The 17021-nt window shown below is 36.2% G+C and overlaps 1 protein-coding gene across 5 annotated transcripts in view; it reads right to left on the bottom strand.

The window, feature by feature from the left end:
* Nucleotides 1-17021, bottom strand: part of asun (integrator complex subunit 13 asun) — a 333447-nt gene that overhangs the window by 62779 nt on the left and 253647 nt on the right. For 4 of the 5 annotated variants that reach the window (XM_090415856.1, XM_090415858.1, XM_090415854.1 and 1 more), the window contains one exon: nt 9117-9201. The exons of the other annotated variant lie outside the window; for it this stretch is intronic. In XM_090415856.1, coding sequence (XP_090271982.1) covers nt 9117-9201 — 85 coding nt within the window. The remainder of the gene's footprint in view (nt 1-9116; nt 9202-17021) is intronic. 5 annotated transcript variants of the gene reach the window in all.

The following is a 17021-nucleotide window of genomic DNA, read 5'->3' on the forward strand; positions in this document are numbered from 1 at the left end:
AAAAGAGCTTCTCTCATTCCCAAACTGCACCATACAGACCATATATATAGCATTTAACCATGTTCACTCTAAGCTCTAAATTTAAATTGCGGTTACACAGTGTTGATTTAACCAGGAGAAATTTTTTTTCTTGCCATTTCAACTTTAACTTTTTTTTCCATTTCTGGATTGCAATCTTCATTTAACCAGCATCTGGGATATTTAAATTTTGTCACCCTTTCTATTTGTTTCCCATTTAAAGATAGTACTGAATTAAGAATTGTTTCATGCTTATGACCATGAATTTAGTTATATTTTTTCACTCTCTTCATTCACTAGTTCAAGAAGATTTCGAAGATCCTGCATATTGTCAGTCAGGAGAGCTGTGTCATCAGCATATCGGATGTTATTGATGATTTCACCATTTACATTAATTCCTTCCTCTCTTCCTTTCAAGATATTTTGAAATATGGCTGCTGAGTATATGTTAAAAAGGAGAGGCGACAGCACACATCCTTTCCTTACTCCTCATTTGATGTTAATGGAGTCTGTAATGTCATCAACTTGAACAGATGCCTTTTGGTTCTAATATAAGTTTACGATGATCCTGATGTTATTACCATCTAAATCCAATTCTTTTTTAATAATTCAATCATTTTAGCATGTTGGACTTTGTCAACAGTTCTTTGAAGTTGAAGCAAATGAATACTTCCTTGTTTTGGTCATTACATTTTCGGAATAAGATTTGAGAACAGAAAAGAGCTTCTCTCATTCCCAAACTGCTTCTAAAAAAACCGAATTGGGTATTACTCATGGTGTCTTCACATTTTCTGTATATTCATTTTTGAATTATTTTCAGAATCATTTTGAGAACATGACTCATTAGACTGATCATTCTATAGTCATTACAAGGCATTTGCTTTTTTAGGTAGCATGATGAAGGTCGAATGTAACCAGTCTTGATAGATTATGCCTGTATCATAGATCTTATTAAATAGCTTTACTAATACAGTAGACTCCCGACTATCCGGCCTAATGTGACGGAAGGGCAGGCCGGATAACACAAAAGCTGGAGTTCTAGGCCTACCTTTTCGCACAAATGTGAAAAGGTAGGCCTAAGATGAAAGAGTCAAAACTTGCAGTTTTTAGTTTTTGGAAAAGTCCTTGATAGATGACTGCTTCACCCTTTTAGCCCTCTTCCGCGATGCAATGTCCCTCCACTTACACAAGCAGATGATATCAGCTGGCGTCGCTTCCTCCTGCTTGCTAATGTACTGCAGCACTGCCTCAATTGTCTTGAACCCTTCCAAATGTGAGATGAGATTTTTCCTGTCATCTAAGGATGCCTCCTCCTTCTCTTCTTCTTCCCCCTGTGTCACCATTTCCACAATATCGTTGTCAGTTATTTCATCAACTTCGTTGTTTGACATCCATTCTGTAATGTCCTCTGCATTGATATCGTCACAGCTCGGTACATTTTTGAGCAACAAAATAAGTTTATCATTTTCATCTTCCACTTCGGTTTCACGCATGGGTTCAAGGTTGAAATGTCCACCTTCATGGTCCAAAAGAATTTTCCAAGACTTTACAAGTGATATGTTTCGAATCTCTTCCCATGCTTCGGCCAACCACCTTATGACAACTAGCAAGTCAATCGTTTTCAGAGTGGTTACGCAGTCTTCATTATTATCAATCGCTGATATCAACGAACTGAGAAGACGGCGACAATACTTTTTCTTTAGCATTTCAAGGACGCCCTAGTCCATCAGCTGACAAACAGCAGTCACATTGGGTAGTAAAAATAAAGCTTTGATGTCCCCATCTGTGAGTTCGCCATTGGCAGGATGCGAAGGTGCGTTGCCAAGAAGTAGAACAGCTTTTCTCGGCAAATTGTTGTCTTTCAAATGTTTTTCTACAGTCAGTACGAATTCATTTTGGAATCAGGTTTTAAAGATTTCTGAATTCATCCATGCTTTCTTTTGATGTGTGTAATATAGGGTTAGTGATTCCTGATTTTTCAGTTTTTTAAAAGCTCTAGGTTTCTTTGATTTTCCTATTAACGTAAGCCTAAGCTTGTGGTTGTCGGTTGCGTTACTGTAAGCCAAGATGGTGACTCATTCCTTGCTTTTCTTGTATCCTGGTGCAGTGGCTTCTTTTTTTGATGCAAGCGATTTTGTAGGGAGCATCTTATAATTTAAACCGGTCTCATCGCAGTTGCGCAACTGCTCCCCAGAAATTCCCTCCTTTTTCAATAAGCTTAAAAAGATAGTCTGAACAAAGTATAGTCTCTTTACCAGCGGATAAAGCCTCCCCACTTATGGTAATCCGGCGAATACTGAATCATTTTTTTCCACCGATCTAACCATCCATCACTGGCACTTAAATTGTAATGCTTTTTCCTGCAATATCGGCCCAGTAACAGGCAAGCCTTTTCCTCTTAAGTGATCATGCCACAAAAATAAAGCTTCCTCAACTTCTTTATGCTTACCTTTCAGCATCGTTTTTCCTAATTTCATTCCACTTCCACTTGCTTGGGCAGCACACCACTTTTCAATTTCTGCTCGATTTTTCTTCCAGTCTTCAACTGTACTTTTCCCGACCCCTACCTCCGAAGCAATAGTTTTTGCCATTACCCCAGAGTCTAGTCGCTTTATAGCACGTAGTTTCTCCTTCATAGTCACTACAACCTTTTTTCATTTATCACGCATTTCGTAATCTTTAATAAAAAAACAACGAAGCACACCAAACAACAATTTACTAACGTAACCAGGAACAGTGGCAAACGTATTCCGCACTTGTGGACATCCAATGCACAACTGACGAAGCGGGGAAATCCGCACTTTGCGTGTCTCAACGTGTTATGCACATGGCACGTAGGAGGATTGTAGCAGACGCCTGCTTGCAACGCCTTGGCAAAGTAAATTAGAGTACGTATTCCTCATTTTATCATGGAGAATTACTGTATTATCATAACTCTCCATGATAAAATCCGGATAGTCGAGAGTCTATCCGGAGTCTATATAGTAATTTTGTCATCTTCTAATAACTTTACTACTTCTGCTGGTAGGTATTCTATCAGGGCCTAAGGTTTTACCATTTTTAGCTGAGTTCAGCACATATTCTACCTCTGATCTTAGAATGCATGGACCTTCCATCTATTCATAAGTATTTTCTGGGTTTTTTTCTGTTATCAGTAAAGAATTCTTCTACATATTTTGTCCATTCTTGTATTTTATCATCCTTTTCAGATATTATTTCTCCCTTTTTTGTTTTGAAGGGAGAAAATCTGAAAAGCATTTGATAAAAATATCTGACGTATTTTATAATAATTTCATATTATCAATAAGCTTTCTTGTATATGGGCATTTCTAACTACATTTCTGTGTGTTCTGGTGTGTTTTGTTGTAAATTATAAACTGTTTATAACTATTATTTTACTTTCTAAACAACAATATCATGACACTATTCAGGTCAATACTAGTCAGATACTATCAGTGAAATCCACCATGGTAAGTTTTATCTTTAAAAATTTGAATGCCAGCCTGGTTGGCAAATGGTTAGCACACCAGGTCTCCAACCAACGAGTAGTAGGTTCGAATCCCACTGCGGTTATGGATGTTTGTAAAGGCCTGCTCTGGACACATTTGAATAGCTCATAATTTCATATAATTGATAATTTCATACTATCAACAAACCTTCTTATATATGTCTATAGGGGTACTTAAGGGTCAAAGCTGTATAACTGAGAGGAGACTTCCACATAGCCTTTAAAGGAATGCGGAAAACCAGCCAGGGTTTCTGACCTATGTCCAATCCACACCTTCTTGTGGTGCACCCTGTTAGGTATCTACCTGGATACTGAACAAAAGAGGATGGGCTGGCAATTTAGGATTTAGCAGAACAAATTGTATTCTTACTGGCTTCAACAGATATGAAATGATGGTACAACATGACAGAATTTCATGCTGGCTGGGGAGTCACCCAGTTAAACAAGCCCCCATTGTTTTCGCCACGGAACCAGGGCACAGCGAAAAGTCAGCTACCGGAGCAAATCTTAAAACATACCCAAACTCAACATCACCAGAGTTCAAGATCGGTACTATCAACATAAGAAGTCTGAGTGGCAAAGAAATGCAGCTCGCTGAGGAATTTGATAAGTACCAGATCGACATAATAGGGGTGACTGAAACAAAAAAGAAACTGGTGAGATCTTTCTGAGCAATAAATACAAAATGTCATATTCAGGCAATGACATTCAAGACTAAATACGAGGCTAATCTTCTTGAATGGCAGGCAGTCTCAAGTAGAATGATGTAGGCAAATATCAGAATGGGGAACTGGACAATGAGACTTATTTGTGCCTATGGTACCACAGAAGGTTCTACTAAGGTAGAAGTGGAGGAATTTTTTGAGGATTTAGAAAAAGCAACTGACACAATGGAAAAGGAAAAGTTGGTCCTTGTTGGGGATCTAAATAGCACAGTAGGAAATGATTGTCAGACAAAAATATTTTGGGAAAATTTGGAGTAAAGAGCAAAGCTAATAATAATGGCAAATACCTGTTGGATTATTGCTCAGGACATGGACAGGTTATTACTAACACCTGTTCCAACATAAAAATGTGCACAAATTCACATGGAGAGAAGAGCAAAGGAATAAGAAAAGTCTCATTGACTATGTTATTGTTGACAGTGATGTTTTCCCACTGGTGCAGGACACCAGAGTGTACAGAGGATTTGAAATTGGAAGTGATCACCATTTAGTCTTGAGGGATAAAATTGAATTTTTTGAAAAGAAGAACATGTAAGAAAGCTTTATTTAAAGCGAATTACTGTTGAGCAACTATCAGATGTGAACTGTAGACTAAAATACACAAATATTATTCAAGAAAAAATGAAAGAGTTTGAGAACAGCAACCAAACCTTGGAGATTCAGTGGCAAGCCCTGAAGAAAACATTGATTGATTCAGCGAGAGAGAGAGGAATGTGGTGAGGTTGTCTGCAAAGATAGAAAAATGAGAACTCCTTGGTAGACACAGAAAGTTAAAGAGGCAAGGAAGGAAAAGAAGAAAGCACATCAAAAGCTCCTGGCAAAAAAGTCTTTAAAAGTCTGTAATTATGCAGCATAAAGCCTTAGAATTCCTTACAATTAACAATTGAACATTTTGCCCAATCACTTCTTAGGAATTTGTTATGCTCTGATTCATACACTCAATAATTCCGACCATAAAGTTGCAATTATTTTCAGGCTATAACTATCTTATCACATTAAACTTAGCAGTCCATTAAGGTAGTTCCCTCACATCACATACAAAAATAATATACAACAATTGACTCACATGAATTCTTTTTGCCTTTAGTGCACTTCTCTATTCATCTAGGAGTCCTTAGTCTCCTTTTCCGTCTCGGGTTTTGAGTTCTTTCCTTAGAGGTTTACGGAACACCGCATTTCATTCAGAACAATTGGTGGGTCTGGAATGCAATTTCCCGCCATCTTGGAGCTTCGGGCAAAGGGGATTCAGCATACGGAGCACATGCATGTCTGATTGGCAATGCATCGGGTCCGGCTCGGCTGCTCACTCCGTAGTTAATCGCTTCTGGTAACCGTCATTTTTGATCTGGACAACTTGCCATGGATCGACCTCCACCTCGTTACCTCCTTTTGACTTCTCTCTGTTCTAGCCAAAACTGTTGACCCCCCTTTGGTTGAAGATCCTTGCCTTATATTCAGTCTTTTCTGGAACCTTGGTTTAAGGGGTTGAAATCCCCGTACCTTTCTGCGCAAACTCTGGATGTAGGTTTTGGAACCCCAGATATTTCCTTGTGACTCTCTTGAGCTAAAATTTCCGCTGATTTCTCTTTTCTCCCTTTTGTATGTCTTTAATCCATTTTACTGGACTGCGGAACTATGTTTGAATCTTGCCGTCCCTTTCTCCATTGACCTTGAGGGTCGTCTAAGACTGAACTTGTAAACAAAAGCTCTCTTACACTTGAATCAGAGCACTAACATCAAAATAACCTTCCGAAGGCAAGGAATTTCCCTTGGCTTTACCAGTTTAACATTCTTTGTTTTTGTGAGGAGCAAGCTATAGGCTTTTAGTATTCTATTTACAATAACACAGTTTATTTTTACAAGCTTTCTAGATGTGACCGCTGTAAAAGTCGATGCAATAAAAAATATAAAAATTTACGCTGCATTGAATTTTACAATGGCAATATCATATTAAAAATGAGGATATTTTAAACAGAATGGGAGAGGCAAGATTAGCAAAACAATTGTTCTCTGCCAAGTTGGCAGGAAATAAACCCACAGGAAGACCAAGGTATAGTGGATTGACACAGTAAAAAGTGCCTTAGAAGATAGAAACATAAGATCTGATAATGTTGGAGTCTTGACAGATAACAGACTGATTTGGAGAAAAATTGTAGATAGAAAGTTAGTAATTATGTAAATTTTTCATGTATTACTATCATATCCTATACACCACTTGAGGGTACATGGCAGGAATTTGATGATGATATATGTTTCTTGCAATTCAGTCATATAATGGGCATTTCTAAGTTATTATGAGGAATAACTGCTTTAGGCCTGTGTCAATCATCACTGCCATTAATTACATCTGAGATGTAATTTTCTTCCTGGATAACAGTTTCACAAGAAAGTGCCCACCCTTCATCAGAATGCAGTAATACTCTGCCTTACAATGCTTCACTTTACATGATCCATTCATATGATGCTGTATTCACTCATAAGATGGTTTTAGTGACATGATACTCCCATGAATCAACTAATGTGCAGTTTTTGCGAATTGCTTGTTTATGACATCATTGCTCACTACATCTCTTTGTGTTCTGGTGTTTTGTTGTAAATTATAAACTGTTTATGACTATTATTTTATTGTAAAATTCAAAGTAAGGTTGAAAAGAAAAGGACATGTAAACCTATTGCATTACATACTAAGATTAAAATGTTTAAATTTAATGACGATAGTGTATTGAACACTGAGGATGCAGTGCTAAACTTACCTTGCACTACTGTTATTATAATTGTTTTTAAAAAAAGTTCTTAGTGAACTGAAAAGTGCTACACTAGTTAATTCTATGGTTATCCATAAATGGTGCCATCTTAATACAGAAAAAAAAAAACTTTTAATGGTATAAATTGATGACCAAGCTGGTTGGCATGTTTCCTTAAGTCAAGATATTCAGAATAACTTTTATAATAAATTTAGTTTAATCCTTTATCCAAGTGTGAGCAAACAAAGTTTATGAAGTATCTTCAGAACTGAGGCAACTCGTGGTAAAGGTGGACCAAGCTCTCATCACTCCTTGTCTTAGTATTTCCCAAAATGCAAAGCATATCTCCTTGCAGACATGTATAATGCTATGCATTAATTCTTCCTGCCAAAAAAAAAAAAAAAAAAAAACCTTCCAATAACTTTTATGTTTGTGAAAACTATTCAAAATATTCCATTTGCATATCTGATGTAAATAAATGCTTTATTTACATCATTTATGCACATATGACTGCTTAAATATGTTATTAAACCATTACAAGCATCTATAAGTGAAAAAAGGGCAGTGATTTGAAAACTTATGGCATCATTATCCGCTCTCCAGCCAAAAGGCTGCGGGTTCGAATCCAAACGCAGGCATGGATATTTGCGATTATCTGTGGAAATGGTGGTCTGTGTAGATAGCGTTGGTGTAGTTGTGGTCAGTTAGAGGATTGAGTGGTGGAGACAGAGCTGTAGAGCAGGTGCCCTCCCTCGATGAGTCTTTGGACTGCCTGGAGGTGTCAAATAATAATAATAATAATAATAATAATAATAATAATACAACGGTGGTCTGGAACCTAACGTGTCATATGACCAGGCTATGCCTGTACTGCACTTTCTACTTTTCCTTATTTTTGATACTTAAAAAATATAATACTAACACTAATAAAGTTATAGAAATAAAACTGTCATCAAATTGTTTTCAGACTGAACTTGGATGTCAGTTTCTGTAAAGTTGTTAGCGTAAAGACTGAAAATAAAAACTGCCTTATTAACATGCCAAATTATTGTATATTCTATTTTAAATTGTTCTTAAAAGATTTTATTTTTGACAGTTAACTTATGAAGTACATATTATATTAAAAAATTAATTCTATAAAAGAGGATGTGCTGAATATGATAAGGACACTGACAAGTAGAGATAAGGAGGAAGCTGAAGTACAAGACATTGATCAAACCTCAGACTAATGGGTGAGAATTTTGTCATCTACTTTCCATTGTGATGTAAAGCAGATGATAAAATTTGCACCTGGATCCACCTCTCCAGAGTTTTCTCAGGAGAGGATCCCGAGGCATATAATTAATGCAATATCAGGATGACTGTTCATAGAGAGGTTTAGGAAATATTGATAAAGTTCAGTGGATGGGGAAAAGAGGTAATGTGACAGAATTTTAAGTTGGTGAAGGATTTTACCAGATTAATGTGGGGAGTATATACAGAATGGAAAATGAAAGGAAAAAAGAGGTCATCTCTGGAAGTTGCATAATAATGGAGCAAACTGGGTGAGCTAAATGTACTGCCGGAGTGTATTGTGAATGCTAAGAATATAAAAACTGTTCTCAGCATTTTTTTTTTTTTGAAAAGAAAATGTGTTCTTGTTTGAATTCTATAAATTTTCCCAGACATGAACAAATGAAAGTTTGCACATGAAATATCTTTAAGTATAAAGAGAGGCAAAAATGGCAGTTCAACTTTGCATCTCATAATTCACAGAATAAAAGCATATGAGAAATATGATTTCTGCCACTTAGATAGCTCTCAATATCTCTAAGGCCTGGCTCACACTGATGAAATCTCAACAAAAGCCAAAGTAGTCAGGCTAGTGAATAGCACAATAAAGCAATCTGATCTGAAGTAAATTACTCTCTGTATACAAATAGAACAATCACCTAGATATTTCATGAATAAACTTTTGTTTGCTTATGCTTGAATAAAATAAAGATGAAAACAAAAATATCTCTTGGTCAAGTATAATGCAATTTTGTTTTGTGAAATGTTAAATGATTTTTGAAATCATTATATGATTAAGAGGTCTACTGATTGGAGATTCCACTTTTTATAATAAATAAATATTCTGACCTTTTTCAACTGGAGGTTCAATCGCCTCATTAGATGGCAGCTTGTAGGGACCAAGTTTATTCTGTTTCATAAATTCTCCAAAATCCTAAGATAGTAATAATCAATATAGAAACTAAGGCACATGCAGTAATACAGATATATACATTTAGCAGATGACATTTTCTTTTGGAAGTTTCATATGCCATTTTCAAATTCTTGTTGTATTCCCCAGCAATAAAACTTTATATAATTATAAACAATTTTACTTATAACCCATATTAGTAATTCTTTTATATATTATTATAAAAGACTACACACACACAACAAGAAATACCTAATGAATATGCAAGACTCAAAGAGCAACAGAACATCAGTTGTTAATATACGACATTTACATAAAAATTAACACAATGGAAATGGAACACAAGTTAGATATTTAAGTGCATACAATTTTGGCTCAAACATCAAGGGAATCTCCAATATGAATTCAAGAATTAAACTAAGTACAAGCAGCATAACTGAAGAATCAAACATGTGAACATATCAGTCCAAATGAATAAATTGGAGTAGAATGGTAGCATATAGAACAGCATTTGTTATATATGGTAAAAATTAGTGTGAGCCCCTCAGATATATACATATTGGAGCAGTGTAGCAAGGTTTCACAACTTTATGTACAGGGCTTTAGTCTTCAAAAAGAATTTTATGTTTGGAGGAGATGGCATATTCAGTGAATCTAGATTGTTCTAGTACGTGGAATTTAAAATAGTTTAGATGCCTTTAATGAAAAACAGCCACAAATCTGCAGTTTGGCCATAGGCACAGCGAATTTGATAGAGCAAAGGGAGTGGGGTGTCCTTTTAAAGCATAGAAATGAGATAAGAGTGGCACATGATTACTAAACTTGAGTAATCTGGAGATTCGTTCAGATACACTCTTCACCTACTGAATGGCAATACAGTTAATAACTTCTTCGGAGGCATTTATGTAGTTTCACTTCACTGAAATATTTGTGAGCTTTATAAAGAGTCAATTTTAAACAAGCCAAGTGTGATGACCAAGTTAGATTCCACATTCCAGGTAACTCCTAACTTCTGTAAGCCTACAGAAATTTTCAATCTCCCAAATTACATTGTATTTACTTAAAATGCTGGCAAGTACCTTTATGTCGACTTAAAGAAATAAAAATAAATCTCTAGCCTTTATAAACAAATATAACCAGTCAGCCCATGAACTGGTCACAATATTGTCTCCAGAGTTGTTTAATTTATAGAGAGTGGAGTACATATCTACAACTGGATTTTGAATGAATGTGGAAAGATTGAAGAGGAACTACAAATAAACAACCATAGAAGAAGTGGCAGCTCATACATAAGCACTGTGACACTTCAGCACCCCCAAGGAAAAAAGAAAAAAATTAAATTTTGTCTGTGTTTATAAATAATAACAATGCTTACAACATTATATAAATGCAATACAACATGTTAAAGGTTACAGCTTATGTTTTGACATTGATTGAATAGTTAATGATTGGAATTATTCGATTAACGCTTTAGATTACGAAACAAATGCACTGCCATCTAATGCTGATATTTGTTTGCGCTTGTCATTGCACATTATGTCATTAGATACACTGCCGGGCAGTGTATCATATGCTTGACCGCTTTATTTCTGTGAGATATGAAACATTTATTATTGGTGCATGCTCGTGGTGAATTATTTTTTTGTAAATCTTATTTTATTTTGTCAAAATAACATATAATTATTTATTTATTATAGATACAAGGCTGAATTATGATGAGCGTCACTATTAAAAATATGAAAAGAATTATATTTTTTCAATTATCGTTACGCGAAACAAATGCACTGCGATCTAACGCCGATATTCGTTTGCGCTTGTCATTGATAAGAAACTTTTATTATTGGTGTTTGTTCATGGTAAGGATGAAATATTTTTAATAAAGCAATTTTTTAATATGTAAATTTATTTATTTACTAACACAAATTGGTCAATTGAGGATGAAAATGGCAAGCTTTTGACTGGAAAGGAAGAAATCATCTTGTAGTGTTGAGATGATTACTCAACTAACTTTTTCTCAGAAGATAGTAGCTTTAATAATAAAAACCTTGAAGACATAATACAAATGACATTGGATGAAGATTTTCTTATTTTAAGAGAAGAAGCAGAAGCAACAATTAATTTTTTTGAGGATGGGAAAATCGCCAGACATAGATGGAATAACTTCAGTACTACTGACAGCAGGTTTTCACCTGCTGTCAGTAGTTCTGAAGTTATTCATGCACCTCTGTTCCAATTCCTATTCCTAAAAAAGGGAATAGCACAAAATGTAGCAATTACAGAATTATCATTTTAATCAGTCATCCAAGCAAAAATTTTCTAAAAATCTTACTCTCTAGGATTGAGAGAAAAATAGAAAGTATACTTTCAGATAACCATGCAGGATTCCATAAAAAACAAGGAGTATAATAGATCATTCATTTATAATACATCTCATTGGAGAAAAATATATTGAACATAATAAAATACTATGTCACAATTTTATAGATATACAAAAGGCCTTCAATCAGTATGGCATGAGGAATTGTGGAAAATACTAAACCAGTATGGAATAGATAATAAAATATCTATTCCTTATGCCTAATTAAAACTCTTAACTGTTCCTCAGAAATGAAAACAGAAATCAATGGCAACTACAGCAAATCTTTCAAAATGGAAAGAGATGCGCACCAAGTTTGCATACTTTTGCCGATGCTTTTTAACCTTTATTTAGAATATATAATAAACTTAACCTTGGAAAACAGGGGTATTGGAATTACAGTTAGTGGGAAAAAAAAAAAAAATCAATAATCCATTTGTCAATGACACTGACCTAATTAGAAGAGAATGAAACATCAGTTACAAGAATTAACAGACAGATTTTCTAAGGCACTTAGTGATTATGGATTAAAGATCAGCATTCATAAATCAAAAACTATGTCTTCAGGCAATAATCCTATAAAAATTTCAGTCAATGATGAAAAATTGGAAGAGGTAGAGACAGCTCTACCTCATCAATATCCTTGTTAACTATGTCTCACTATACCAGTGAAAGAGTTGGACATTGCTAAAGGAAAATGAGAAAAGATGACGTGCCACAGAAAACTTTTGCAGATACCATATGTGGCACACATAACAAATGATGAGGTTAGAACGAAAATAAGCTTAGCTTACCTAAAATATTATAGAGGCTCGGTTTAAAACACTTGGTAAAAAAACACTGGGACCAACCAAGAATCATCTGAATAGATATTAGAAAATGAACTAATTCTCTGTTCTCCACTTTAAGGAGATCTCAAGACAGAAGCAACTGGAGAGAGAGAGAGAGTATGTTAGGATTGTCACCTTTATAGTGTCCCAATGGTCTACATAGACTATAGGTGAAGAAGAGATAAACTTACTAGAAGTTTAATCTTCTAGTAACCATCTGATTTCATCTTCTTCTACTCTTAGAGAATATGATAAAATTATTATTAATATTTCTGCCCCAAATTCTCATTCCAGAAAGAGATAAATACCTTATCCAAAGACTAATTTCCATAACAGTTCAAGTTATGTTTTTTTGGATAAAGCTTTACATAATATTCTTTCAGATACAGCTAACAGACTTTGTTTTAAAGTGAAAAAATTTTTCTAAATCCTCCATCACCTAATCTGTATTATCCAGAACCCAAAGGTTTACTGTAATGTATTTAAAGAGAACTACAAATTTTGTTGCAAAGGATGATAAGGAAGAGCAATTGTGGTTCAAGGTAGGAATGAATATCTTACAAAAAACATGCTTTAATGATGCACGACAACATGCAGTTATGCTACATGACTACACATCAATTCTCCACTTATCATGCTTAAATTCTGTCAACAGAAGAAAAAAAAAACTAATAAAATTATTACTGAACAGATAAAAATAAACACCAAACTTGATATCATTAATCAAAGAATTTGTAAATGCTTTCACAGATAATAAAAATAAAATAAAATTATCATGAAACCATTCTATTGCATAAATCAGCAGGATAAGAGAGAGAACGAAATGAAGATAGATAGATCCAAATTGTAATTTCCCACTGAAGACTGTGATTAAAAAGACACTAGACAGAGAAAAATTGAAGCAAATTGTGAATATAATCATGAGTCCTCAACCATCTGGAAACTGGAGAGAGAGAGATTGTTTTTAATTTCTCTTTTTCTTGTCCACTGTCATATATTCTAGCACCCATTCTATGCATAAATAAAACAATAACCAAGCAGGAGCAGTTGAAGTTTGCCTCAAATTTCCACTTAGCATCCCAGCATACTAAAAAAGAAATATCATTCCTTCTTCTGATTTTTGACAAATACTTTATTCTCGGAAAATAGCTTGGTATTGGTACATTAATGTATGAAAAATGGCTCTTTTTCTTTTAGAGAAATACAGCATAATTCAAACTGATAAAAAAATACAGTATTCTACTATATTTATTCAGCCTTCGAAATGATGACATGTCAATTAAATGACCTTTCCATGTCAACACACTTCTGCCACAGCACAATATTATTGCACTTCAATTATCTGAAAAATCAATTATCAGAATGGCAAATTGCCTTCCGATGCGATGCTTATCATGCATAACAGTTAGGTTTAATGAAATGAATACAGCACAGAAAAATAATTAAACAAGTTAAATCACTCCTATAATTCCTATATTTCATCTCTGTTACAGAGATGCAATATTAAATCAGAGATACAATATTAAAATTGTAATAACACATAAAAACACACAACAAAATAAGAGAGAAATTATTCACTATGGGTGAATAACTAACCAACAGCAGTATGGGTGCTGTTGGTTAGCCTTAGCTGTTGGGCAGGAGGCCTAAGAATTAATGTTTCTGAATTCTTGGGAAGTTTAACATTTAGATTAGGCTGATTTTTTAAAATCTTCTGCTGATTCTAAAAAAAAAATCTTTTAGGTTTGTATTTGCTGCAGTGAAGCATAACAGTTTTGTTCATCTGATTTGGTTCAAGATATCAAAAGTATGACCATGGTGGCAGCAGATGTATTTCTTGTGTTCATCAAAGCAGATGTTGGCAGATTTTCCAGACTGGCCATAACATGACAAGTTGCAAAAAAGTGCAACCTTGTAAATGCCTGGAATATAGAGGGGGAGGGAGGAGGAGAGTGGATCCTTAGGAGAGTAGATAAGAGTATCCAGCTTCAAGGGAGATTTGAAAACAGTGGAAAGATTATATTTCTTTAGAGTTCTGGCTATTTTTTCTGACATTCCCCAGACAGGAAATAGTAAGAGCATTACTGTAATCCGTATGTTGAGGGTAGATGGGAGAAAGAATTAATTTGTTAATTGTTTTGGCACTGCAGCCATTAGGCTGACTTAATTGACTTATCTAGGTGCTGACAGCCCAGGGGGACTTTAGGCCTCAAGCACCACGTGATGCCACTGGGCACGGTCCTCTGCAACTATCTGCCATGTTCCAGTCTCTAACCTGACAGCCTGCAGATCCTCCTCCTGATCTGCCTATCTCCCTCTCGGTCTCCCTGATCGGGGGTCAGGCCTCTTGTCTCGCAGTCCTTTCGGGGCCCATAAGGTGCAGGTGCCCCAGCTATTGAAGATGCCGGGCTCGCAGCTCCGTCAAGATGTCTGCCGAGTTGTACAAAGCATGTATGGCAGCGTTAGACCACCTCCTCCAAGCTCCGTCTGCCATGACCCCCTCCCTCCATAGATATGTCGTAGCATCTTATTCTCGAATACTCTCAGGTGGTCGGCTTGCTTCACCGTGAGAGTCCACGCTTCGGTACCATAGAGGAGAACAGGTCTGATCAAAGTCTTGTATAGTCCCACCTTTGTAGTCCAAGACAGTAAACGCAAGGCGAAAAAGGGACACACTTGATAGTAGGCCACATTCGCAGCATTCACCCAACTCTGGACACCAGCTTCGACTTCGTTGTCTTCAGTCACGATAGACCCCCAGGTATCTGAATCCCATCACCCTCTCAAACTGAGCAGCTCCCCTCTAGATCTTGAGCAGCATGGCGACTCGTGAAAAAGTACTTCGTCTTCTCAGCGTTCAGATCTTCAAGCCAACGTCCTCCGCAGCTTCCTCAACAGCAGTAACCAGTGCCACTGCATCATCCTGTTGGTGCGCCATGACATTCAGGTTGTCTGCGTAGCCAAGAATCCTAACTTGCACCCCATGTCGACTCTACCCACCATTTGCTGTATGTTTCTAATTACTTTTTCCAGCACTAGATTGAAGAGAATCAGAGAAAGCCCATCACTTTGTTCACACCGGTCTGTAGTTGAAACAGGTCCAACACGTCACCTTCTGCTTTCACTCTTGCTCTCGAACCAGTTACACACACACCTGCACCATTTTTTTGGAGTTTTCGAGGAATCCCAGCTCTTCTAACACCTGCCACATTTTTGGGCATATAATTGAGTCATAGGCTTTAGAAAAGTCTATGAAAATATTATGGACTTCCCGGTTATATTCCCAGCACTTTTCAAAAACTTGGTGCAGCGTGAAGAGTTGGTCTATTGTAGAACGGTTCCTCCTAAAACCTGTCTGGTAATCACCAAGGCACTCTTCTGCATATGTGTGAGGCGCATTAGCATGATGTTAGACAGCACCTTGTAGCCAGTCGTCAGCAGTGAGATGCCCCTATAGTTGCTGTATTGAGACTTATCTCCTTTCTTATATACAGGGGTGATCAGCGCCTCCTTCCACTCGTCGGGCAGACATTCTTCCTGCCATAGCAGTAAGATAAGCCGGTGCAGCTGCTCCAGCAGGACATCCCCACCATTCTTCAGAAGCTCCGCAGAAAATGCAGTCCACTCCTGGAGCCTTGTTATTTTTCAGCATGCGGACAGCACGAGTAATCTCACTAAACGTCGGCTCTTCAATATATGGTTCAGCAGTTTGATAAGTAGTATGGTTCTCCGGTATTAAAGTTCCAGCAAGTTCTCAAAATATATACGGTAGTGAGTGAGAGCATCTTTTGAGTTTGTTAGAAGATTTCCACAATCATCTCTTAACTCTATTTGGCACTGTAGCCATTAGGCTACAATGCCAAATACAGGAATGGTTGGTGACTAAAGGAAAGTTCAACTGTGAGAGAATCCTAGTTGGAACAGAAGTTGGTGGCTCTGTTGATAAGGCTTTAATAATGACACATTGTTGAGAGGGAGGAGGATGAGAAAGTTTGGGTTTTCTGTAAACTGAGAAAGAAAGGGTGCCATTGGGAAGACATATAGTTAGAGTATTCAGAAAAGGCAGGCTATTATTATTTTCTTTTTTTTTTTTTATAATGAACTGGATTCTGGGGTATTGGCTGTTGAGGTGGAGGTAAGAATCTAATGTGTCTGAGTTGCCAAACAGAGAACACATCAATATAACTTAACCAAATTTTGAGAAAAGGTACAGCAAGGGCTCTTCTTTCCTCTAGCAATTTCTATACAGAACATTTTGAAAAACATGCTCTTGATACTACGTTCTCAAATCTGGAATCACAATAGAATTGGGCATCTACTGTTGCATTGCTTGTGTACTGAGACTTTCTAAAGTCCCAGTGGCCTGATGCCATTAGATCTTTAATAAACAGTGTATAATCAGTACACTTGTGGAATGTTTTTGTTGATTTACTGAAAATCTAAATTTTAAACCATATGCAAAAGAGTATGCTGCAAAATTAATGATTTTTCATAAATTTTTATGATCACAACAGCCTACCTGGTTGGCTGAGTAGATAATATATCTATTCTTTAGCCAGTAAGCTATGGATTTTAATCCTGCATTGGGCTTGGATGTTTGTGAATGATTTTATATGGTAAATGAATTTTATCTCCCCAGATGAGACCACCACTACCAC

This window comes from Typopeltis vanoorti, chromosome 3, assembly GCF_054136105.1.
Source record: "Typopeltis vanoorti isolate ZY-2024b chromosome 3, IOZ_Tvanoo_1.0, whole genome shotgun sequence".
In the NCBI taxonomy this organism is placed as follows: Eukaryota; Metazoa; Arthropoda; class Arachnida; order Uropygi; family Thelyphonidae; genus Typopeltis; species Typopeltis vanoorti.